The 26401-nt window shown below is 35.5% G+C and overlaps 1 protein-coding gene across 10 annotated transcripts in view; it reads left to right on the forward strand.

Moving 5' to 3' along the window:
• The window catches only part of LOC109416850 (broad-complex core protein isoforms 1/2/3/4/5), an 84849-nt gene that overhangs the window by 47001 nt on the left and 11447 nt on the right, over window positions 1-26401 (forward strand). For 3 of the 10 annotated variants that reach the window (XR_009995897.1, XM_029872803.2, XM_029872804.2), the window contains exons 3-7: window positions 3244-3432; window positions 3523-3964; window positions 4264-4645; window positions 4730-4878; window positions 5999-6049. Coding sequence is in view for 9 of the 10 variants with exons in the window: in XM_029872803.2 (XP_029728663.1) it covers window positions 3244-3432; window positions 3523-3964; window positions 4264-4645; window positions 4730-4878; window positions 5999-6049 (1213 nt within the window). In the remaining variant the exon portion in view is untranslated. Of the gene's footprint in view, window positions 1-3243; window positions 3433-3522; window positions 3965-4263; window positions 4646-4729; window positions 4879-5998; window positions 6050-9634; window positions 10577-11346; window positions 11950-19218; window positions 19874-26401 lie in introns of those variants that run through there. The other 7 variants (XM_062843884.1, XM_029872798.2, XM_062843885.1 and 4 more) reach the window with 6 other exon arrangements.

Below are 26401 nucleotides of genomic sequence, written 5' to 3' on the forward strand. Positions count from 1 at the left end.
CGTGTTCACCTGCAAGAGCAATGCTGAAGATTGGGCATGAGCGTCCGTCACTTTGTCGCAGTCACCGGCGAAATTCGAATGAACTGGATAGTTCATTCGAAACCTTTACGCTGTTTTGCATACCGGCTGTCGTTGCTTTGACCATACTGATCAGCTTTCCAGAAAAGCCGTTTTCGTCCATGATTTTTCATCGCTCTTTGCGGTCGATACTGTCGAATTTTGATTTCTTCTAAACCATGGGGACATAATCTGCTCAACAGACACCTGAACAGGTCCAGGTAGTGTGGAGCCGTTTTGTACAACGAAAGTAAAAGCCAGGACTACTCTCTCCTCGACCCATTAAACACCTTCTCATGGTAGCCAAACCCTTCGTATCTTCGGAACCACCAAGAAGGCATTCCTTCAGAAAGGGGCTAGTGAATATCGCACCCTCAAGGTTAGCTGCGTAGCCTGCAGCAACGAACATCGATGGCACGCTTTGGGGAGTCCACCGAGGTAGCATGCTGTCGTATTCCGCCTTGAAGTCGATGCGTTTTGGCTAGGGGTAAATCAGGAGGTTTTGTCGTACGGTAAATATTCATTTAAAAAGGTGATCGCTCTGAAATTTCCAGTTACAAATGGTCGCCTTTCTTGTGAATGGAGCATAGCCACGGCGATCAATATTTGATCTATTGTGGTATATCCCGTGTCCTTTGTATAGTGTATGTCGTATTACTTTATCACTATTGAGAGTAATAAAGTTTGTTACAGTACTAATTTTCAACTTAGTCGTCAGGAAGAATTCTGATTGATAGGTTCCGCTTTTTACACGCTCCTTTTTCAGTCAAAATTGGATTCCTTAACGAAAAAGTCAAGAAATTATACCGATATTGACCACCATGGGAACCATAGTCCTTACTGTCTCAAACCAGTGAACACCGAATAAAGATTAGGAATACTAACCCATTTTTCCTTGTTTCAAGATCCAAACCGTGAGCTATCACTTTTACCAAGGTATGATATGTAATAAGGACCAAAGTTCTCCTATAATTACTAAAATTTGCTCTTCCATAGTTGGAAGCAGTTAGAACTAGGGTTTGGTTTGGTAGATCTTTCGCCGAAACGCAACCCAAAAAGGTGAGCTACCCACGCTACGGGCTCCGTTAAAGATCGGGCATCTTTTAAGCCCCCTCAGCTATTCATCCATCAGCACGGGTAGCCTGACACGTTGGATTGGAGTTACCTTTGGTGGACTTTGACGTTTACCCCCGGAACAGGTGGTCCGTAGTGATATTCTAAGCCGGCACCTACACGGGCCCAGATTATCCCTTACTTCCACTCCAACGGTTGCTGTCCGGTTTCCCAGATCGTGACTACCAACCGATGCAGGAAGGTGATCAACTTGATGAGTTCAGCTGCGATACCATCCTTACCAACTGCTTTGTTGGTATTAAACTGGTGAATGGCATTTTTTTATTAAGTTTTTATTTCTGTGTATTTTAACCTGAGCTAATTTTACATTTGGTGAATGTCATCCTTAACTTCCCTCAGCCTGGGATTGGATAAGCTTCGTCTTCTGTGCAGCCATAGTCGTTTGGGGCTGTCCATAAACCACGTGGTCATTTTTTTGGGACTTCTCAACCCCCCCCCCCCCCGCGTGGTCATTAGCCCATACAAAATTTTTTATTCGTCCATACAAAATGGTCATCGGCCGAACCCCCCCTCATGACCACGTGGTTTATGGACAGCCCCTTTCCTTCGTTGTACTGATCTCATGTGCTCCCGCGTTTCTCGTATTCTTATTGTGGATTTACCGGCTACTTGTATTCTACCGGTTACTCAAGTAGCCGTTACAAAGTAGCCGTTTTCATATAAAAATCAACTTGATTGTCAAAAAATGAATATCGCTGTGTCGCTAGTGGGAACGATTAATAGCGCATACAATAAAAATGTCTAAAATCATTTTTAAGTTACTCTTTTCATGAAACGACTACTTTGGAGGCCATACTGAAGCGACCGTAGAATACAAGTAGCCGGTAAATCCACAATAACTACACCAATCAACCTAGCCTCGAAAATGTTTGACAGTTCTCAGGTCACTTGACAGATCACATACAAGAAAGATAAAGACAAAACATATTTTCTACATTACCGACCTTGTAGCCGTCTTGTATTTGCTCATGTTACATCCGTCAAGTGACCTGAGAAATGTCAAAAATTTTGAAGGTTACGTTATGTGGTGTAATAAAGAACTCAAGTGCGAATCGAAGTGCTGCTTCCACCTTTTAATCACCTTGTGCGTCTGTCCGGCAATATGTTCCCGTTCTTATCCCAGCATATTTCGGCTCGCAACACGAATCTATTGCATTTAGCTTCTTCAAAACCCCCCTAAAAAACTAATATTTGACACCATTGATACGAGAAAAAGGCATCTCTAATTTATGAATATTTTGTGTAATAATGTCTCAGCTTTCGACTGATGTAAAAATATTGAAAATCGGTGGTTGAACATTGTAAAAAAGTATTTCTCTCTAAAAAATCAAGATGGCAGCCGAATTCTATTTGGCCGACCCAACTTTTTATAACTCCAAATAGTAGCTCTATCTTTCCTCTATTTAACGTTTTAAGGAGTTTTTTTTGTTTAGAGAAGACACTTTCGAGGCCAACTTGCATAACAATAGATCACATTTGAATAGACAATTCATCATGGCATTTAATTGGGCATTGAACCTCTTTACTTCGAGAAAAATAAAAAAATAAACAGAGCGTAACGGTACATCATCGCAAAAAAATGACAAATTTTGACTTCACGCCAAGAAATTTGCTACTTTCTCGAAACTTTGTGGATTGGTAAATTTTCGTTTTTGTGCATAAATAATCAAAATCGACATCGAGAGCACATAAATATCTTTCAATGAAGTTCAAAAACCGCGTGGAATGTGTCCATTGCATTATAATAAATAAATGATGGATGGCTGCCCGCATAGAGATGGTCATGATTATGTATATGAATGGGGTACGTTCGGTGTAGTACTAGATTTGTAGTAATTAGCTGAATTTTTGTATGGTAAGAAGGTGAATTCTCCGTTTCAGCAATGAAGTCATGCAAAATTACTAATTCACTGACTTCGTCCTATTTAGAATGCCTCTACCGTCTCAAAATCCATTTCACTTACTAGTTGCAATAGAATCTCAACGTTCCATTTTAATCACTGGAATTTATCCTTATAGTAATGTCTTAATTTTCTCTTGTATTTCTTACAGAGTACACCATGCAAACATCCAGTAATAGTACTACAGGATGTGGCATTCACAGATCTCCATGCGCTCGTAGAGTTCATATACCACGGCGAGGTGAATGTTCATCAACGATCTCTTAGCTCCTTTCTAAAAACAGCAGAAGTGTTGAGAGTGTCAGGACTGACCCAGCAACAGGCTGATGAAACACACAATGTAAGTATATATAAGATTTATTCTAAATGATGTTTAAGGAGTTGTCTCTGCAAAATTACTATAACACATTTTAAAATTGCCTTTTTACAGTTAGCGCAAGTACAAACATCAACTGGATCCGGTAGTCGAACGCCGGTAAGCCATCACCCCAGTTATCCTGACAAGTTCGTCGAGGATGCACTGTTCGCACAAGGGGTGCCTCCCTCCTCACATCTCAATAACCTCCACCACACACCGGCAGCTCACGGTGGAACCACCGTGAACCAACTACTGAGAAGGGCTGCGGCAGCCGCTGCGTTACAACGGCGCGAGCGCAACAATTCAAACCAATCCGACGAGCTCTCCATGAAACGTCATCGGATGTCCACGGACAACAATATTCTGGGCAATAACAACAACCTGGATGTGGTGAGTCACATGCCGCAGATTACCGCAACCGACTTCTCCACCAGCATGAAAAGCAACAACAGTGCTCCACACTCCCCGCATATAAAGGAACAGCACCGGCATGAGAGCAATAAGACGCCTAATGGTGAGAAGCTATCTTGATCCTTGGGTATTGTTCGTTGTTAGTGAATAGTGAAAACTTTGAGCGACACGCAAAATTTTACTTTTTAGTTTCTGCCAAGTTTCTAAACAACAACAACATTTCACATTCCACAATTTTTCACAAAGTCTTCAAATTAGCTTTTTAGCTTAGCTTAGCTTAGCCTAGCTTAGGTTAGACAGAAGTCTAATTAATGGAAACTTTATGAAATTATGCCTGTCGTAAAGTACCCTCTACTCATTGCATAGTATCACCTTTGATGGTTCACACTGACCTAATTCTAGGTTTTACTTTCATTGCCACAGGTAACAACAACAATAGCATCAACATCAACAACAATACCAACAATCTGAACAACAACAATAATAACAACAACAACAACAACCTAAACACCCACAGTAAGGACAGTTCAAATGTGGGCGACCAACCCAGCAGTAATCTAGCGAGTATAGCGACCAACGGCGGAAATGGTGGTGGGAGCTTAGGTTCCCACACGGATAAAGAAAGTCTCACCCCGTCGCCATCCGTGCGCTCCAACGAGGACGTCAAATCGGAACCGATGGAACTGGTGTGCAGTTCCAACGTGGAAAACGATAACAGTTCGGACTCGATCGAGGACGACCATCACGACATCCCGCATCCTGCAGATATTAAGGGTCCCATCAGGTAGCTTTCGCTTAGAAATTATTTTACTTGCGACGCGTACAATGAGTTGTGCTATCTCTATTGTTCTCATCTGCAAACCTATAGCTCCCCCCACGAAGATGAAATGGATGGCAGCATACATTCCCACACGGCACCTCCGTTTCTGATCTCGCCCGGTGATCAGAAGTTGTTTGCTCCTCCAGGGTCGTTCAACTTCTCGATGGCAGCGCTTGCGGATCCTGCCGCTCTTGCAGGTTAGAAAATAATAGCGTATTGTTCGTTTTCGATCATGTCCACTTTTAGTTACATATGAGTCAATACTTTATTGTTCGCTTTGCGAGAACCCCAAGACTGACTTCTTTATATGTCTTGGAACTACAATAGATGTTCAATCGGTGCAAACGCTTTAATTGAAATGTCATATCACTAAGAACGCGATTTTTAGTATGGTTAGCTGAAAAAGACTGCTAACTAGTTTTTTTTATGGATGGGACGCAGCCATTTGGCCCGTGCTCTTAGGAAAGTATGCCCCAACAAAAGCGAAAAAAATAACAAGTTTCAGAAATATCGTAATATTTCCCAAAACTTCTCCAATACCTTCTAAAATTCCTCTGCGTATTTCTAAAAAAACATGTTGAATAAATCTGGAGTCCAATATAACAAATATGTGTTCCGCGTTGAATGTTATTCCTTTTGTGTACAACATAAGAAACTAATTTGTTGCTTCTATAAATTTCAGTTAGTCAACAGGCTACTGTTTTATTCATTTAACGGAAACTTGCTGGCGTTTCAGAATCAGATGTTGAATGATTTTTCCGAAAGGACTATATAAATTACCAAAATTTTGAAACAAGTTTTGCCACCCAGCGTGCAGTATATAATCAACCAATGTGTGGGTTTATACAGCCTTGTAAATCTTTTTAAAAATATCTCGAAGGAGCAATCTACTGCAACTAACCAGAAGCTCAAAATACCACCGGTCAATACTTTTGATGGGCTCATTTCGTAATGATGAAAAATTAGACAATGTGTTTTAACTATTTCATTGACTATTCACCAGCTAAAAACTTCAAGAGGTTTCACTGAACAGCGTAAACCGAACAGAAATATTTTCCTGTGTAAACGTCGTCAATCCAAGGCAATCTTTAATTATTACATTCGCAATTTTATAAAAACTAAAAAAACAGAAATTCCTGACTTGCGCAGCTATTTGCACTGTTTTGTGAATCCCCCTTTTCAGTTACACGTTTTGATTCAATGATTTTTGAAACACTAGATATTCTGAACGTAGTTTGTTTGTTGAAATCTAATGCAAATGAACATTCGAAGAAAGTGAAATAATCGTTTATCATCAATTTCGTCTTTACGAAACAGGTTTCAACCCACAAGCCCTCCAAGCTGCAGATCTTGCTGGTTCACCACAAGGTAAGTCCCCAATTGTAATCAATTCAATATTACTATTTGACTGTGGAATCTATCTCTCACATTTATTTACATATTGATTTATTTACCAAAAACATAATGAGCCCAAAAATATATATTTTCCATTTTCCAATTTTAAATCCAAACATAAAACTAATACCGATAACAATTAAACAAACAAGACGAGCGTCAATGTTAGTTTAAACTTCTTATCGCATAAGAAAATATGGATTAAAAACACCAAAACCTCGCTTCAGCTCACTTCTATTTTCTGTTTTCAAATCTCTCAACCTTCTTTTTTCAACCAACAACCGACGACAAATCAAACCTAATTAGTACAGTACAGTTTTACTTCATTCCATATTTTCTTCGAATAAAAAAATAAACTAATACGACTACCACGTCAAGGCAAGGTGTAATGTTTTGTGAAGCAAACAATAACAAAATGAGATTGAAGGTTTATCAATTCTGAACCGTGTACATATTTAAATTTTTGTTTTTAATTTCAATCTAAATTTAATACAAACGATATCGCTTACCGGTTATTGGACGTAACTGTAACCTTAGATGCAAGAGGTTCAATATATTTTTTATCTTAAATTTTATGAATATCGGTGAAAGGATCAAGATTCCGCGTAAGATTTTTTGTAAACTCCGAGTTTCCCAAAAGCGCGAATTTAGTTTGTTTTATATTATTTTATGTTTATCTGATAACTACATGACATAAGACGAATATGGATGAACTTGTTTCCATCCCAAACCGAACTACTAATCTCGAACTAACTGTACTATTCATTTTCAAATGACTAACCGCTTTTTCTATCACGATCCGCGCAAAACAAACCTTCCCCAAATATCGACAAACCAACCCCAACAGAATTCAGTTTATGTCGTTGACTTTTGTTTGGTAATCTTTTTCATTTATATTCGCTCATTATTTAACTGTTATCGATTGTGTGCCTACATTCGTTTATTAATTTCCGATCAGTGTTTTAAGTATTGTATAATTGTTATTTGGAATTCTGATATTTCGTGTTATGGTCGTGTTCATTATTAAACGTCGTGTTTGTGTGTTTTACTCATAATATTAATATGTATTACAAAATAAAACTATATGTGTTTTTAATTTCATTTTCATTTATTAATTGCTGCATTCAATGAATAATGTTAAAGTCTAGCAATTGTACAATTGGTAAATACCAACGAATGAGATGTCATTGTGTTTTTCTCTTATTTTCTTTTCGTGACAATCTTACACAACTGCAAATGCGCACGCAGCTTTTTGCAATATAATAAAAATATAACAAATCAAACGACAATTAATAATTCCACCACGCAATTATCTAAATTTTGGCTCCCAATGTCTAAATGCTCGGTAGACTAAATAGTTTTGCAATGATCGTCGGAGGCAGATGTACTATCACATATTAATACAACCAACCAAAGAAGCTTTGAAACTCTTAAGCTCTATTTTCCAAAGTAATAAAGTGCCAACTGCGATGTAAAACTATTTCATCACCGAAATCGCTCTCCCCAGGATGTTACAAAATTCGGCCTCACCTTCGCTATCCCAACCCCGGAAGAACACCATTGGAAATTTCCACCCATCTCCCGAATTATATCGAAAATCCCCCCAAAAAAAAACAAATGTACTCTGGCACATTTGCGGTAGTTTAAGTACTAATACAATTATGGACAATCACATCAGCAAACAATTCGAAAACTCGAAAATACCTGTACATATGACTTTTAGAGCGTATACTATAATTATTGGCAATGAAACTAAAAATTGTGCGGAACAAATGTATATATTTAGGTGAAATAATAAAATATTCAAACATGAACGCGGAAATTGGAAATGGAGATTTTACTATGTTATGTATAAGCTGTATGCCAATGTAAGTGATTTCAAAAACCAACTTTTCTGAATTCGATGCATAAAAACTTTATTCTATCTACTAAATATGCAGATTAAAATTGACTAAGTACTTAAAGTGGTTGACACATAAGCACTATTTGATAAGGGCAAGTAACAAATATCGAATCAATCTAAAAACGCATAAACGTTCGATATCAAAAGCAGTTTATTCGATTTTTTTTTATTGATTTCCAGTTTTAGTTTTTTTTTTTGTATGCATTCCTATTTGCCTTCTCAAATGATTAAGAATGAAATTTGTCGCACGCAAATACATTTTTGGCTCTCATGGATGCATGATGGGCTGAAAGCGCTGAGCAGCGCTGACAATGAACTTTTTCTATCAAAAGTTCATTTCCACAACAACTATAAGGAATACAAACAAAAAAAAAACAAATTAAAAATAGATATTTATAGCTTGAATAGAAAGCGCTTAGGGCTCACCAAAATAAACTGGAAACCCCGATCATTATACATATCAAAACAAATTAAGGTCTGGAACCATTTGGACAAGGGGGATCTATTCTGGGCACTTGCTCTATAACTCTGTCAATTGACTTGATTTCCGAGATACGGTGAGATACGTACAGTATCTAGCCATGTATTTAAGTCAATTGAAACTGACTGAGTTATGATCAAGTTATGACAGAAAGTGCCCAAAATAAGTCACCTGCCCAAATGATCCCAGACCTTACTAAGCGAACTTTCAAGCCAAGGAATTCGAGTTTCCAACCGGTAAGGGAATCAAATTGATATCCAGTTTAAAATCTTTGTACTTGTACTCCCATTTACCCAATAAATTGACGAAATTAAAATTCGTGTCAAGCAAATTTATAGTATTTTAGCTCTCATGCGTACATGCTGCACGCTAGAAAAAGCTCATTTCAAGGGCTATCTTAGTATCCATCATGTACGAACCAGAGAAGGAATACCACAAGCTAAAAATTTAGATTTCTGTGGCTTGGATGGAAAGTCCAAAACCAGTTGGAGATCCCGATCACCCTTTTATAATACTAGCCAATTTTTTCAGCTACGAAAAACAGCAGAATTTTTTCGATTATTTTCAATGGTTTCTTGTCGACTACGCAATGGATTTGCAAATGCATTTGAGTTTCCACTCACTGTAATTTAATGCCTAAATACTAATGTACATATTGGCCAATGATCTGCAGATGAAACATAACACAACCATAGATTGTACAAAGCTGGATCCATTTGGTTTTTGAAAACACAAACATACATAGCCTCTAGTTTGGTAAGCAGGAAAATTTATTTTTATAGGAAGATCAATTCAATGCTTTATAATTTAATTTTAAGTTTTACTACTTTACTAATGGTTGACGGGATATTGGAATTATTTTTGCAATTTTAATAGGTTTACCGTTGATTCGATTTGCAGTTCCAAATTATGTAGATTATTTTCAACAAATCGGCTTACGCAAAAAGGAAAAGCAATTCCTTATAATTCAAGTTGCATCTTATACATTAACGATATAGAGTCAGTCGACCGTTATTATTTTGTATTGAGCCAATGGACTACTTACTTACACCTGTAAAGTACACAAATTGGTGATGGAAAAGTTGAATCCATTAAACGAAATCCAATCATTTGCCACTATTGAGTAAATTTTGGGCTAATATGCGACGTATTTTACAACTTCTTCTGTCGTCAGGTCGACTGACGACGATCACAAATTCCATCGAAAAATCGTCTGATATCTACAATGCAACACCCACTTCATCGTGTTCGATCCTGCCAACAACGGCCAACCCGATGCTCCACTCCGTGCCGCTGAACCAACCAGGCGAGGACTTCCGCTGTGATCCGTGCAATAAGAATCTGTCGTCGTTGACGCGTCTTAAACGTCATATTCAAAACGTACATATGAGGCCAACAAAAGAACCCATATGCAATATTTGCAAACGAGTCTACAGCTCGCTCAATAGCCTAAGAAACCATAAGAGCATCTATCACAGGAATATGAAGCCACCAAAGGAGGAGCATAACTTGGCGCCGAGCGCAGTCCCTACGTCGCAGCCTCCTTTGACCAACATGCCCAGTGTTGTGGATCAGAAGCACCAGTATTTCTCTTTAAGCCATCACACAGCCTAGACAAACGATTCTTCCACACCTGCAACGCCTTGCATCACTCGACATATAGTAACGCTTAAATATTTTGATTTATTTTGATTATTTTAAATGTTACAACTATCTTTACGATCGAAAACAACACTTTTACACAAATCAAATTCCACCACTTTTCTGATAGAAGTAGGTATATTTCTAAGAACCTAGTAGTACATTTTTGATTTACATAGCAATTACGCTTAAAAAGTTATCGTACATTTTCTTCTAGGAAAGCATGAACTATACCGTTTGTTTTAAAAAATTGTAGTTAACAAAATTGAATCAAAAAGATATCTATATTATACTAAGTGTACCGAATTAGCAATTATATCCACTAGGCAAATACAAAATTTTGATCATAATGACCAGAACGCCAAATTCTGTAGACAATGAAAAATGCAAAATTGGAAAACAAAAATTGAGACATTAGTGACTTCTAAAACCAAATCAGGCTCATTCAATCAAACAAAAAGTTACTTTTCTAACCGATATGCAAAAACAAAACAACTTCAAATTGCATAAACTATATAGCTGTACATTTTTTGGCTGCTTTTGATCTTGGTACCGTTGTTAGCTTTTTCCGAAAGCTGTAGTAAACCCAACGATAGTAGAGTGCGAGAAGAGATAAGCGAATGACGAATTCATTAACTCGTACATGTTGATAATCTTGCGCCGTATGCTCCATTGTAGAATGTTCGTTGAAAACAGATTACAGTAATTATAAGTTGCATACACCACAATTGTCTTACCAATTCGAAATACGGAAGATTTTATCTCTCTCCCACGGATATTAATGAATGTTATGGAATTGAAACGTGTGTTTATAATCTCTTACCCTGCTTATACTTAATTCATCAAAACCGTAGGTGTTAATGTCATTCATGTTATTTTCGCTGACAGGAATAATTTGAAAAATGGAAAATATAATATAACATTTATCATTTGGTTTACCAACAAAAAAAATACTATTTTCGTTTCAAATTCGGAAAACTTACGCTTCTCAAAATCAAAAGTAACTAAAATATGCCTGAAATTAGAAGGAATTCAATTCAAAAACAAAACAAAAACCTAATTGCTCAAGAAACTAGTAAGTCACTATTGTCTCTCTTTTCTTTTCCCGGTGATGCTGCAAATCAATCCGATCAATCGCAATCACGCAATATGAATTGCTCACTCTAATATAACGGTGGTCGGATGGTTGGGACACACACGCACACTCGCCTGATGATGATGATGTTGGGGTGGTGATGATTGCAGGTATGAGCACAGGACGACCGTCATCTCCATCGGATTTGAACCACTCCGGCGGTGGTGGAGCGAACCGATTGGCACTACCACTTCCGCTGACTGCTTGCCATCGATGTGATGTTTGCGGTAAATTACTAAGTACAAAACTCACCCTAAAACGGCACAAGGAGCAACAGCACCTGCAACCATTGAACAATGCCGTTTGTAACCTGTGTCACAAAGTTTTTCGCACACTCAATAGCCTAAACAACCACAAGAGCATATACCATCGCAGACAGAAACTGCTCCATCATCACCACCAGCACCATGCTCAGCATCCGTTTGCATCGGTGGCGGCGGTCGCTGCAGCAGCTGGTGCTGCCAGTCCGTTACATCACCCATCGCAGCATGCCCTGCTTGGCGATGCAAGCGGCGCTGGCTGCGACATGAAGCACAACATTGCTAAACTAGAATTTCTTTAAGTGCTTATCCCCGAGGCATTTATTCGATTTGTATAAATAATGTTCAACAAGGACTGTGCCGAAGTGTAGTTGCTGCTACCCTACACATGCGCGTCAGTCTTGGTCAATTAAAATCAAAACAATACAACAACTTGCTAAATAGTTTGACAAACAAAAAAAAACTAGAAAATGACGTTATAAACTACATACACTGCAAAACATAGAGAAAATAATTGTGATTTTTTTTCTTATCCTAGACAGAAATACTCACATTTGGTTGAACATGAAATCAACTGAAGGCAAGTGTTTGTCGAGATCGAATATATAACATATGTAACGCTAATCGACAGTTTTTTCGCCTGTAGCGAGTTTGTTTGCAGATTATTTTCAAAAGGCAAACACAACTATTGTTGAACAAAACTTTCGAAATTCATCATATTTATTTAGTTTTAATTTCATTGATGCCTTTATTCAAAATATTATTTTTAGGTCCATCATTATGTTTACATAAACCATACAATATGTCTTTTATGGTTATAGGTGTTATACAACTGCAGAGAGTTCTTTATTTTAATATATTTTCTACATTATTGCGAAAAAACGATCCGTTAGTATATTTTCTGTTCTTTACACTGTCCACATACGCAATTGTTTTACTAATTTAGAGGTACGACGAAAAACGAGCTTAGACAATATCGAAAAAATAAAAGAAAAGAACAAAGATTGATTAAGGAAAAACAAGAAATACGAACGACTCATGAAAGGTAGCTTTCGTATTCAACATATACGGAATCTTTCTGACAAGGCATTCGATAGGCTACCAAGAGTAGCTAAAAATGGAAAACGACTTAATTCAAAATTGCATACTTAACAGAGCTGTTGCGATTAGTACGAATCCAACAGAAATATACAGAGACTTAAAATCCCATTCGATGCAATTTTTACACGCTTGCAGTCTTCTCTACGTTGGAAAACAATCTTCATTTCGGTCAATTTATTGAGCTATGTGCAATAATCGATTTTACTCATTTGGCTGAGCTACCCTTCTTTTTCTCATTTTAAGCCGTTGTTATTTTGTTCTTTTCACAAAAAGCCCTCACCTACAGTAAGTCAGTAAGTGCATGCCGTGAAATTGAATAGGGTAAGAAATCAAACTTTGAACTAGTCAAATTGTAATCTTAATTTGAACCATTTCGAAATTCATTAAAACGACGTACTTTTTAGGCAAATATTGTCCCGAAAAAGATGTTAAACAGCTTTCCGTAATATAACCTGATAACATGGACTTTAAAAGCATTGAAAAAAAGCGTTTTTGTCATGGAAAACAGGCATTTGAAAAATCACTGTGATTTCACCTATTTCCCCCCAGAGAAAGCCCATTTTCGGTGCACCCGTACAGCTAATGCATTGCATCACACGCAATAAGTGAATACGTCAAATGAAAGCTTATTTATAGTAGAATCGACCAACCGAATAATATTCAGCATTATTTGTCATAAAATTATCAAATTTAAGTGATTCTTACTTGGAGAATGTTATCTTAAATTGAACCATTTGTAATCTAAATTTGAACTAGTAATCGGGGGTGAGCTTCTAGTGTTGGCCTGTAGATTGCGCTAGTGGTTGCTTTGTTTACTCTTGGGGGATGAAAAATTCCAAATTTAGTTTCCAAAAAACTAAACTAAAACTAAAGAATTTCGAACATTCTCAGGTGAGATTCCACTGTCTAATGAAAAATAGGTATGCGAATTAGCAGATTCATGTGATTTTTAATTGTTTAGCATGGAATTGGCTGTTTTGTGAGTTGCTCGAGCTGCTGCCGCCAGTAGTTCAAATTAAGATTAAAATTGGTTCAAATTATGATTACGATGGTTCAAATTAAGATTAAAATCATTGTTGATGAAAAATCGAATATTTCAATGAAATTCGGTGCAAATACAAACTTTTTACCATTTAACAGAAAGCTTATACCCGTGGCTTTCATGTACATACGATTTTGCCGTAGTAAATTATTTCCATGTGGGAGAAAAAATCACTTAAAATTTGCACTGCTTCAGAAAACCGCAATATGGTTCAAAGTTTGATTACCTACCCTATTGTTCAGGAATTTGTCACGTTTTGTGTTTATGTATTCCTACAGCAATATGTAGCAATCACCTTCGGATTTTATTCAAAAAAAATCTTTGCAAAATACAATACACATTGTGTATTGTGCACAGACAAACAGACGTAACTGTTTTTACAATTATTTAATTCAAATGTTTTTCGCAAAATGCTAAAAGGACTGAAATTGGCCGGCGGTAGTAGGCAAACGTCAAACTCTAGCAAAAACGCAGCGAGTGCCACAGATGGGCAGTTAACCAACTATCGAATTTTAACATTTTACTGTTCACGCAGAAAAAAACATGGTTGAATCAAAAATATTTGAGGTAAACTCAAACAAAGGGATTGCATGTTAACTTTTGGAGAAACTTATTTTTTTGCAGGAGGAAAATTTCTTCGACCCTGCAAATGGAACTTGAGAGTTTTATTTATGCCCTCGACGGCGAAACGGAGGGCTCCACAATGGGTACTGTAGAAATCAATATGTAATTGAGTTAGTTTTAAACATTTTATCAATTTACCGAATTATTATCAATATGTTTGTTTCAAATGATTAAAATTTGTGTCTCCGTGTTAAATCGGTGTACTATGGAAATGATTAGAGTCTTACGTCAGTTTGTCTATGTTAAAAGCGTCGCATTAAGAAAAGCAGTATTGGGCGATTTTCCTGGGGGTAACATGGGGAAAAGCTGGCATTACAAAATGAACAGAATTTGCTCCTTACAATTATATCTTACACTCAGGCATTTGATTATTTAATCGTTAGGAGTACATAAAAACGCATTATAAAATTTAGCCATACCTTAAAAGTAAGATGTTCATAGGTACTCGGATTAACAAATGTGGGGGTCCGGGCCACAGTGTTGTGGAGGTCCTTCATATAGAAGATATATTTTTTACATATTTATAATTGGAAATAATAAACTAAAAAATACTTCGAATGAGTGTAATCTGTTTCGTACCCTTTAATTCCGCCCTATTTTGCTTATTCTTTGACAGATACCGTCTACCCCCGATGGTTTGAACGACACCTCATGCAAACCAACGGGGTTCATTTTTAATTTGAACGTCTAGCAACTCTGTTAGCATCGAAAAACACACTACTGGCAACCTGATTTGGTGTTTTGTTTTGGTTCTGCGTTCCGTTTCACACCGTTCCATTGGCAGAATGACGTTTGAACCATTTTTAGTTTGAACGATGTGCAGATTAGAGGGGGTCAAACTAAAAAGTGTTCAGATTACATGCGGTCAAACCAACGAGGGTAGACGGTACACGTATTAAAAGGTACGAAACTGATCACACTCATTCGAAGAGGTTATTCTGCTTAGAGGGTTCGAAAAGTCGGTACAAGATAAAAAATACTAATCATTCTTACAAATATGTATTAATGTAAGTATTAATGCCGTTATGGAAGAATTTGAATCTCGAACAATAAGCAGAGCTGTGAAAAATGTTGATTTCCACCAAATTCATTCATACAGATTTTAAATTCTAGCATAAAAACGATGATGAAAGAAATTTATATAAAGTAAATCATGCTTTTCGCGAGTGTGTTCGCGGCATTAGATTCCAGATTTAGTAGAAAATCATGTCAAAGTTCACTGAGAAACTGCGAAAAAGAATTTAAAGCTGTAATTTTCGAGAAGTTTCTAGTAAAAATTGTTGCCCTATCGTACCGATTATGATGTCGTTTATGCGAAATCCTAATGGAATTTTTAGGGGATCCCTGATGCAATCTCAGAAGTTGATGGTCTATCACCATAGAGAATAAACACTTAACAAAAAGAAATTTTAGCGGGAATCCAGAAATTTTCACCGACTTATTTCCAATAGAATTTCCTATAATAATTCTTGACAATCTTTAGCGATGAATTTAAGTCAATTTCTTCTGCAATTTTCTCAAGGAATCTATGAATTTCATCAGGAGTTCGCCGTTAATTCAACCTCAATTCAGTAAGCAAATCTCTCAACTTAAGTTATTCGGACTGAAACTCTTCAAAATAGACTGCTATAAATTCATACAAGATTTTCTCTAAAATACGTTTCAACACTTTTGACGCTTTCCGATTTGAGTAAGTCGTGAGCTGTCTAAGTAAAATCAAACTTAAAAGTTCCAAAAATGCTTACAAATTTTGAAAAAAAATCCTGTAATTCTTCCAAGAATTATTCTTTAAAATGTTCTCAAAAACATTTATTTGACTCTTCAATTTGGAGTTTTATACAATTCAGTCGAAGGTTTTCTTCAGGTTTTCCGGTAATTCATCTAGCGGAATTGCACAAATTAAAATAAATAATAATCAGTTTTGGAGGAAGATAAATAAAACTTATAAATATCTGGACAAATAAGTAGATGCAGCCTTTCTCAAAAGAATCATTAAATTCACTTGATGCTTGCTTCTGCACAGTAAACATTGAGTTACATTTTCAGCCAGATCCGTGTTACGGTTCTATAGATTTGTGCTTGAGAAAATTGGAGATATGTACTTCAAATACTTTGTCCTTAACCCGAAATCAATAAAATTTGTTGTTATTTGTTCAGTTTTATTGAGATGAAGCTCTCGTCCAAGAATCAAACTTTTTGTAAATTGATAAGGATGGTTTACGGGAACTATTCTTGTTCCGGCATGTTTTATGATTTATGAAAATTTTCATGATCTTTTCGAAAAATATAACGGTCCTTTAAACATATTGTTTTCTCGCTGTTTCATAATTTAAAAATCGTATGTTCAGTTGCCTAAGTGTAATATTATGTATTAAGTCTATGTTGGCACCACCGAGTTCTCGGATAACTTGTTTTTTAACGAGATCTCAGCAATCGTGTTGTTTGAGGTTCAAAAAATGTCGAAATTCAGCAGTCATTTTTACCACTCGAATGTCATGTACTGCACAGCATTGGCTAACTTATTGACGACTGATAGAGAGGCTCTCCGTTTTTAACCTTTGGGGGAAAGTCAGCTCATAAGATGTGAAGCAAGAATGGAAAATATTTCTTGAAAACAAATGAGGCACTATTAATTATATTTTGAAACAATAAAAACTAAACGAGAACCTAAAATTAGCAAACAAAACAAAAAAAGAGTATATGAGTTGTTCGACGACTGACTAGATTTAACAAAGCAAAAACAAAAGAATATTTAAGAAAAGAAACTGCAAAGGGGCAAGAAAAGACACATTCAAAATTTTGTAGTTACCACATATAAAATAGTATTAGACAAGGAATTTTTAATGTTGAACAAATCGGAACATCTTGCTCCTATGCTTTTACTCGCGGGGTGCAAACAAATAAATGAAAAACAAACTAATGGAAAACAAAAGAGATGCAAATAAAAATCTGTGTAAACAAACATTTATTATTAAAAACCGAATCGGAATTGGAATGTGATTGATTTCGAAATTACTGATTATACAAAATTCGAAATTCAAAATTGTTATCAAAATGAATTATTTATGCAAAACATGTTTGTGATTGTCAAAAAAGACTGAAAATTAAAAATTATATTTTTTTACATAAATTATTGGATTGGGCTAAAAAATTATAAGGAAACGTAATTTAAAAGTAATCAAACAAAAGTCTGATTTTGATAATTCGATACCAAAATTACTATTATTAAAAATATATTTATAAAATAAAACGAAATCTGGCAATTTTTAGAAGACTTTAAAATTTAAAATTATTTTATTTATTATTTCTGTTATTTATGTAGCATTTATTTATTTTGTTTTCGATGAAACAGAATGAAAACTACCGATAAAAATTAAAATCTCATTTCCTCTTCTTTGCAAAAAAAATGTACACATGAATAAAGTCCCTCCGCATATGTTAGCTGTTTTAAACAAAAAAAAATCAACTAATCATTGAGAACAACAGAATAAAAAATGCATTGTACATATGAAGACCCTTTACTACACAATGTATCAAACAGATGTACTAACTGAAAAAAATACGACTGCAAATCGCTTAATCTAAACACACCTACATATTGAAAACGAATCATTCAAACTCTTTTGTTGATAGTGAAGAAGGGTTTATGTTCAATCTCCAATACCAGACGCGTTGACTATTATCGATACAATTACGCAACCACAAGCCGACAACTATATAGAATTAAAATTTATTCAGCACTATCCATTAGCTTCTTAATACAGTACACAAATACACATCTACTAATATAGCTACACTTGATTTGGTCTACGTCTACACAAAGAAAAAACAAATAACAAATATATTAAAGATTTTAACAATAACAATGATGTACTAAGGAACAAATACAAGAAGTTTATTTTACAAGTATCACATTGAATAGCTCATTATAGAATAATTTTTGTACGTTTTCATACTTATTTTATATCAATATAGTTAATTGTTCACTTATAATGAAAAAATAGATCAGCTTGTGTCTATGTTATAATGCATTTGTATTGAATTCCATGTTGAAAATTTTGGCATTTCTATTTGTAGGCGACAGAGCAAACAAGGTAAAAAAATCAACTTAAGTTTCCGTACTCTTAAAACAGTAATCAACGGTAAATTAGAACCTTTTTTCGTATGCAGAACAAAGCATTAAACAGCATTTTAGACCGTAGGAACAAGTATGATAAATGATCTGAATCTATTTTCTGGCATCTCGACAACAAAAATCTATAATGCATACCGATATGCATTAAGAAAGTAATGAATGAGAAAATTATAAATGCAAAACAGCAAATTGAAGGGATATTTATTTACATTGAATAAAACAAAGGCAAATTTACCGTAAAAATTGATCCGTGAAACAAGTAATGAAACAGAAACAATATATTTCTTCTTAAAATTACCGTTAAATAAGCATTTGAAGAATATGTTTATTTCCCTGAAAACATTCAGAATACTAACACATGATCAATATTTTTTACAAATATACGATAAAAAGTAAACAAAATCTTCAACAAGTTTTCCCTTCATTATCAATATGACAGCAATGAGTCCTTCGCACCACAACCAGATGATGAGATCTAACCATTGACACCGCATTCCGATGTTCTTCCCGCGACTTGGACACAGTTGTAGTAGTCGTTGGCGATAGTTTCACTGATCGGACACCACACCAATGCGTTCAGTTGAAAGAGGGCATCTCTTTCTCACTCCAATCTCTAACTATCTCTTGACGCTGTCTATCAGTCTGTCTTCTTCTTCTGTCTTCGCTATCTGGAAGCGCAATCACAACCTCTCTATCTATTCCTCACTGTAGCTTAACAAAACTTGATATAAAATTTAAAATATCAACAAAAATCATACCAAAACCAACCAAAATAAATACGGGTAGTTTTTGGAATATTTTCTCGTATGTCTTGTTCCAGGCTGCTCCCCTAAGAAACTGTTTTCATGTCAGCTGTGCGGTAAAGTATTATGTTCAAAAGCATCGTTGAAACGACATATCGCTGATAAACATGCAGAAAGACAGGAAGAATACCGTTGCATCATCTGTGAACGAGTCTATTGTTCTAGAAATTCGCTGATGACGCACATCTATACGTATCATAAGTCCCGTCCAGGGGAAATGGAAATGAAGGACATTAAGTTCTTCTAATGCCAGCATCGGGCGCCCTTGCCACTAGTTGCCGTCTTGGATTACAATTTTAAGCAAACAGTTAAGCAAAATTTTGAATAATACTTAGCAAGCAAACACTGTAATACAATCACAATAGGAAGTAGACTACGCTCTAATAGGTACATAAGTGGTGATATCGTCATTTAACTACTTCATCGACTATCGGCCGTGCAGAGGGCGCTCATCGCAAGAACAAAGAAATGACTAAACCCTTTGCGTCCCGAAGAAGCACAAGTGGTATTCCCATTCGCCAAGGTTAGAACGATATACTTTTAACTACCAAAATCATTTACACAAGATCTTTTTCTACACATAATTTCCATATATAAAGAGTTTCTCTTGCTAGAATCGAACGCTACCTTACTTGCATTGATTTTCTTTCGATAAAATAGATAGATAAAGCCAAACCAGTCGCAAGTTATGAAATCAATACTAGAAACAAATATTTGAACGCCATAAAATTTGAAGCCCTAATTCCTTGTTCAGTTTCTATGACACAAACTGCATTGCATCCGTTTTCCTACCGAAAACGATATATTGTATGCCTGATATCGACTACGTAGTTTATAATCTATAATTTCTATCTACAGTAGATTCGACCAAGTTTATCTTTTTTCAAATCACATACATACAACAACTACCCTTCAATATGTATTGCAATTCTTTCCAGCAACAAAAACCTTCTGCTAACCTTAAAGTCATAAATTTGAACATCCAAAGTGCTTCATTAGACAACCCAGAACCCCACTAACTTGCAAAGAATAGAAAAAAAAATATTTGGGATAGTCGCACTTCTTGAAAAATTCAACTCAAACGACCATTTTCCAAACCCCAGCTTTTTTCATGAATTATCGAAGACCACTATGATAAAAACCGAGCCTGTTTTCTTTAGCGACTATCTCGCAGGTAAATTAAGTCGCCGAAGCAGGTTTGAACACCATCGCAGTATTGTATACATATTTAGAGATTTCCATGTATTTTTTGCAGTTCGAAAAACTACTGGTTCTCAGATAATTAAACTGTCATTTATTGTTCAATCTGATTAAACAGGAGTATGCCTGTATCCCTCTAGTTCCAGTCAGTGACAGAATAGAATGGTCAGTGCTAGTTTAGCTAGAGCTCTTTACCTGCGGCTGCGGGATGCAAAAAATACCCCACCCATCCAAAAAAACTGAACATAATCCAACAAAAAAAGCGTTTAGTACTTTTACTACATTTAAGACCTAATCAGTGTTATGTGTACATTTTTGTGTTATGTGTTTTGTGTTCATTTCGCATGCTTTCGATGTACTTTGTGTAACCATGTACCACTGTGTTCCATCACACAACGAATTCCCCCTATCACTTCATAAAACATGACGTTCAACTATTGATAATAATCGCCACGCGCCAGTTGTGTCAGGTGTAGAACGCCTACCCTGTATGGCATCCCATTCACTGGTAGGTATGATCTTCCCGTGGACACAAACGACTAGTGCAGCTGCTCGGCTCAGATTATATCTATCTGTTTTACCGGAGAAAATCATCCTCTACGCGCTCATTTCATACCTTTGCTCATGCTATAGTTACTGCCGCAATCCTTAATCTTTGAACAGTAAAATAAACGGTGTTATTGCAAAGCATAATCAGTATAATGTTAAATACGGGGCTTTTATATAAGAGTTTCAGCAGTGTTGCTATTTTCGTAGTATCTTTTTTGTTGTAACTTGTAACTTCGTATAAAGATGCATGCAGGAATTGAATCACGAGAGTACTAAGCCGAAGTGGTTATTTAAAACAGCATATGTTACTTTCGTTGATAGAAAATTTACGAAAGCTGGTTAGTATGCATATTACTTACACTGTTATCAACAAACTACAAATGAGATTTGGATAACCTCTAGGCAAACAAGTTTTCTCAGAAACCGGAACCATTCACTCAGTATATTTAGGATAAACGATTTATTATTTTACAAGTGTGCCCAGATTATATATAATGAAGTACAGGTCAGACTCGATTATCCGGAGTCGGGTTCTGATGCTTCTCAAACATATATCTAACAAACGGAATGCTCATAAAGCTGGCATTTTCACATTTTATCAAGCCAACTTTGATTAGTAATTTAATTAGTCAAAAAATCGGCTTCTTACAGCATTCCGTTCGCGAGACATTATTTTGGGAAGCGCCAGAACCCGACTCCGGATAATCGAGTCCGACCTGTACTGACAAACAAATCGTGTTAGGGCCGATTTCTTCACCCTGGCTTAGGCGTTAAGCCAGGTTTAACTATATGGGTAAGCCTGGCCCTTATTGGTTTAATTGTTATAAGAGATAAAAAAAATTGGTAATAGAATATCAAACGAATACAGTGATACAAATTCGTTCAAACGCACATAGCTCTCAAAACATTCTCTTTATGTTGCTGCATATCAAAATTTACAATAATAGCGCTCTAAGTACCTCTTGTGATAGTATTTATAGAATTGCATATTGATATAAAAAATTTGTGTAATAGTTTGCCGATATAAATTATGTGAACAACAAAAAAGTGCCTTTAAACGAACTTTCCTCCGAAAATGAAATAGTTTTTCCCTGATAAAATTAAAACGAATTGAAATGATTTTTTTGTTACTAGTGCAGGTATTATATTACGTGGTTGTCTATGAAAATATATATCAATAACATACAGATGACCTTCAAGTAAAATTTATTGTTCAAAAATCAAGTGCGTTTTAACGAATTTGTACCACTGTAGGTTGCTGTTTCAAGCTAGATATTTCGAAAGCAAAGCATGTTTTGTAAATGATATTTCTGGAGTAGGTAAAGTTGAAATATTATTACCAGATCTTTTATTGTTTATATCAATTGAACCAATACAACAGTTATATCTTCATGTCAAAATGTACTATTTTGGTACCCCTATTGCAGATTCAGAGATCAAACTCAGGATGACATGAGATGCAAGTTCACAGTTAGCCCCATACAGGGGATAGACAAAATGATCAGGACAGGCAAAATTTTCACTTACCAAAAATGTTCAAGTAGATGTCACTTTTCGAAAAGTACATCAAATATTCTCAAAATATTACTGTAAGTTCATCAACTAGTTGTGTATCAATGGTCCGAATTTGAAAAAGATCGGGCCCTTCTCCACGAAGTTATAAAGATTCTTGAAAAAGGTGTATTTATCCAATAGCCAACTTTGAGCTGTTATATCTCCGTTTTCAATGAACCAAATGCAATGAAATTTTGACCATTAATGACTTATATAACGAGCTTTGAAAATCATATGACTTAATTCAAAATTCTTAACACGAGAGAAAACTATTAATTGATTGATTTAGCTATATTATAGAGACTTTCAGCCCTTGGCTGGTTGATGGAAATTATAACGGTTAGATTATTTTTCGAATAAGACACCAAATTATTCAAAAGATCAACATCGGTTCAAAATTCAAGATGCAAATCATAGTTCATTTGATTTCCCTCTAAATGACTTATCTATAAATGTGTTTTCAAGGAAAGTAACAACATAGCCGCCAATAAATTGAGAAATTAATGGGATGCATACTAAAAATAGATCAATTTACTAAAAAATCGAGAAATAAAGGAAATCGCTATAACTTTGTCTCTTGTTGAAAATTGCAAGTTAAGTTAAACGTTTTTTAGAGTTCATTATATAAGTCATGAATGGTCAAAATTTCATTGAAATTAGTAAATTGAATCCGGAGATATAACAGCTCAAAGTTGGCTATCGGATAATTATACCTTCACAGCAAAAAATTCTGAAAGTTACACCCAACCAACGTAAACAAATTTGACATTTAAGTTTCTATTCTATCTCACTGAATTTTACATTAAGCAATTTCTTGTATGAAATGTTGAACACAAGCTTCATATTGAGAGCAATCTGTAAATTTTAAAACTGATGGAAAAATGTGTGCAATATGACGGGGTCCTTTTGTTCCAGGTGATATGATGTAACATTTTTTAACTGTGTTTTTCATGAATCTTCATAACTTCGTGAAGAATAGCCCGATTTTTTCCAAATTTGGGCCACTGATACACAATTAGTTGACGAACTTACAGTAAAAATTTGAGAAAATTCGATGCGGTAGTTGAACATAGAAATCCTATACATAGAGATGAGCGGAAGTTACATACGTCGATTCGGCAACGCTGTTTGTTTTGTTTACAACAGCTGCCAACACTTGCTACAAAGCTAGATGTTCAAACTTTGTGCGTGACTTCGTTGTGGTTCAAGTTGTTTTGTTTACATTTTCTAATTATGGTAGTATTTTTTTCAAAATTTTGTAGAAATAGCGAAGCAATCGAATAAATCTGAAATTCATTGCATAAGTGTTAAGCTAATCATATCGGCAGAAGTGAAGCAAGAAGCAGCAATGGAAGTTTTTTCGACAAGTTCAGCAACAAAAGTGTCGTCATAAGCATGAGCTTTTGAAAGCAGAATTAATATTTTTTATCTTTTTACTAAACATACATATGCCGCCAATATCTCGATATTAAAAATAAATAATTTTAATTTATTTAGTTCCGATTGCAATACCGTTCAAACGACGCCTTCCTACGAACGATAAGCATGTTCATTTGGCTCACACTTTGACAGTTCTCTCTGCACGATTGGCTCACAATGGCCGCCTCCGCAGATCTCTATAATGTAGGATTACTAGTTGAACATATTTTGAAAAGTGAAAATTTTGCCTGTCCCAACCATTTTGTTTATCCCCTGTATGTGTGCATTATTATGAAATTGATAATGATAGTATAAACACAATCCTTGTAACTGGAACGTATTTAAAGACTATTTCAGAAATTATAATGCACGAATAAAATGAACTATTCTGATGATCTTTACCAATTTCTTTTAGTATACAGCATATCGTGCACCACATTTTTATATTCCCTTTCAATTGACGTGATACACTCAATTCTGTTTTTACACGACTTTTTAACGCAATTTTATTTTGCAGGTTTTTCTCGAAGTTACGCTACTTTTTTTACGCTATTTTGGTCATTTGCGAAGGGCAAATCGCGTAAAAAAATCTCTTTGTTTTTTTTTGCGCGATTTCTCGGAGTTACGCGAACTTTTTTGCACCATAATAACAGAATTGAGTGTATATTGAAAAACAGTCGAACAACTTACTTCATAATCCAACTTTGCATTTGCACAAAGGTGTTTTAACAATTTCAACATTGTTTATCACTAAATACCAGATATCAATACCAACCTTTTCAGCTCATATTTACCAACAAGTTGCCTAAGAAAGGCCTACATCAAAACGTGGTAAAAATCAATCAAGCCAGTTCCACATTTTTTTTTCTAACATTAGGTTTAACTACCACATAGTTTCTTGACATTTCTGAACACATTCTGAACAATTTTAGCATCAAAAACTCAAAAGCTCATGATGATGGTTTTTGATCAAATATTTCAATGAAAATTACTTTATATGTCGATAAACAACTTTTCTCATCAATACATTATGCTAGAAATAACATACTTTATTTGTGAGGTTTTTTCCACAATGTTACTTTGTGAAACTTCAATTTTTAATGCTTTAAGCTGACCGAGCCCAAAGCTGGTATTGTTTGCTTCGTTGGAATGTTTACTGTAAGAGCTAGTATAAACTTACTTAGATATTGGGATCAAATTAAAATAGCAGTAAATAGTTAGTGTATTTATAATTTCTGAAACAGTCTATAATTCGGTTTGTCGTGAAACAATAATCAGAACAGTCTCACCGAAAACCGTCCGAAAAAGTGCTGCCACACGATGGAAACGTATTCGCAACTGATTGCGCTAACTCTTCGTTTCGTTCGTTTGCGAATACAATTCAAATCTTTTTTCTCATTCTTTTTATAATTCACTTATAAAACCGTACGCAAATCAAGAGAAATGGGGCAATGTGGGATTAATGTTCACTTATTTTTTCCACGCAGTAGTGCATTATAAATTTTATAGGGTAAAAAATATAATTTGGACATGTATGTTACGGTGTCTGTGACAAAAATATTATCAATAAAAATCAGTATCGCTGAGTCACCCACCAAATTACAGCTAAGGGTGCCCTCTTTCATTTGAGGCTGAGAGCGAAATGTTCTGTCTGGGGGTCTAGAACAATTTTTACTTTTTTCGTGATTACTAGAACAAATTTCGGAAAAACACTCATTTTTTGGGTACATTTTACCCAAAATTTGTATGGGAAAATGACCCCCGATAAAACATTTCGCTCTTAGCACCAAATGAAACCATGGACCCTTAGCTTTCATTTGGTGGGTGACTTCCCAAGTAACCACAAGCGTTCTATCATTGCACGAATTAGACTGAATATCAACCTTTGCAATGATAAATGCAGTAATTCCACACTTGTCATGCAATAATCCTTTAGATGGGCATTATCAATGTAATGATGTTTCTTTACATTAGAGTGCATTAAAGGGTGATATATGATAATTCAATAATTTAACACTGCAAAAACTGAATAAATGCTATATACAAACTAGAAAAGGTTGCTCTAACAATACAATTATAAAAGCATGACTTTAATGGTAAACAAACGAAATCTAGAAAAACTTTACGGTCAACTCTAGCGGTCTCAACGCTTCTGGTTCGACTTCCGACCAACTTAATCCCCGTCTGAACGATCGACGATTTTATTCTGCAAAAGCGTTTTAGAGATGACCTTTCTGTTGACTTTTCTGTTGACTGCTATCACATGCCAATAATGATGGAAACCATAATTTGCATAATAAGCAGTGTGCGACGGGTGTTTTAGTTTTTTTTATATCAGAATGTGATTACAGGGATCTATTACACATGACATAGTCGTTTTGCCCTCTACTGCAATGATTGAGACAGAAGAACAGTTTCCGTTTAGTTAATGAAATATCTGTTGTTATCACTGCAGCAGAAACAGTCCAAGGCACCAGC

This window comes from Aedes albopictus, unplaced genomic scaffold (genome assembly GCF_035046485.1).
Source record: "Aedes albopictus strain Foshan unplaced genomic scaffold, AalbF5 HiC_scaffold_61, whole genome shotgun sequence".
NCBI lineage: Eukaryota > Metazoa > Arthropoda > Insecta > Diptera > Culicidae > Aedes > Aedes albopictus.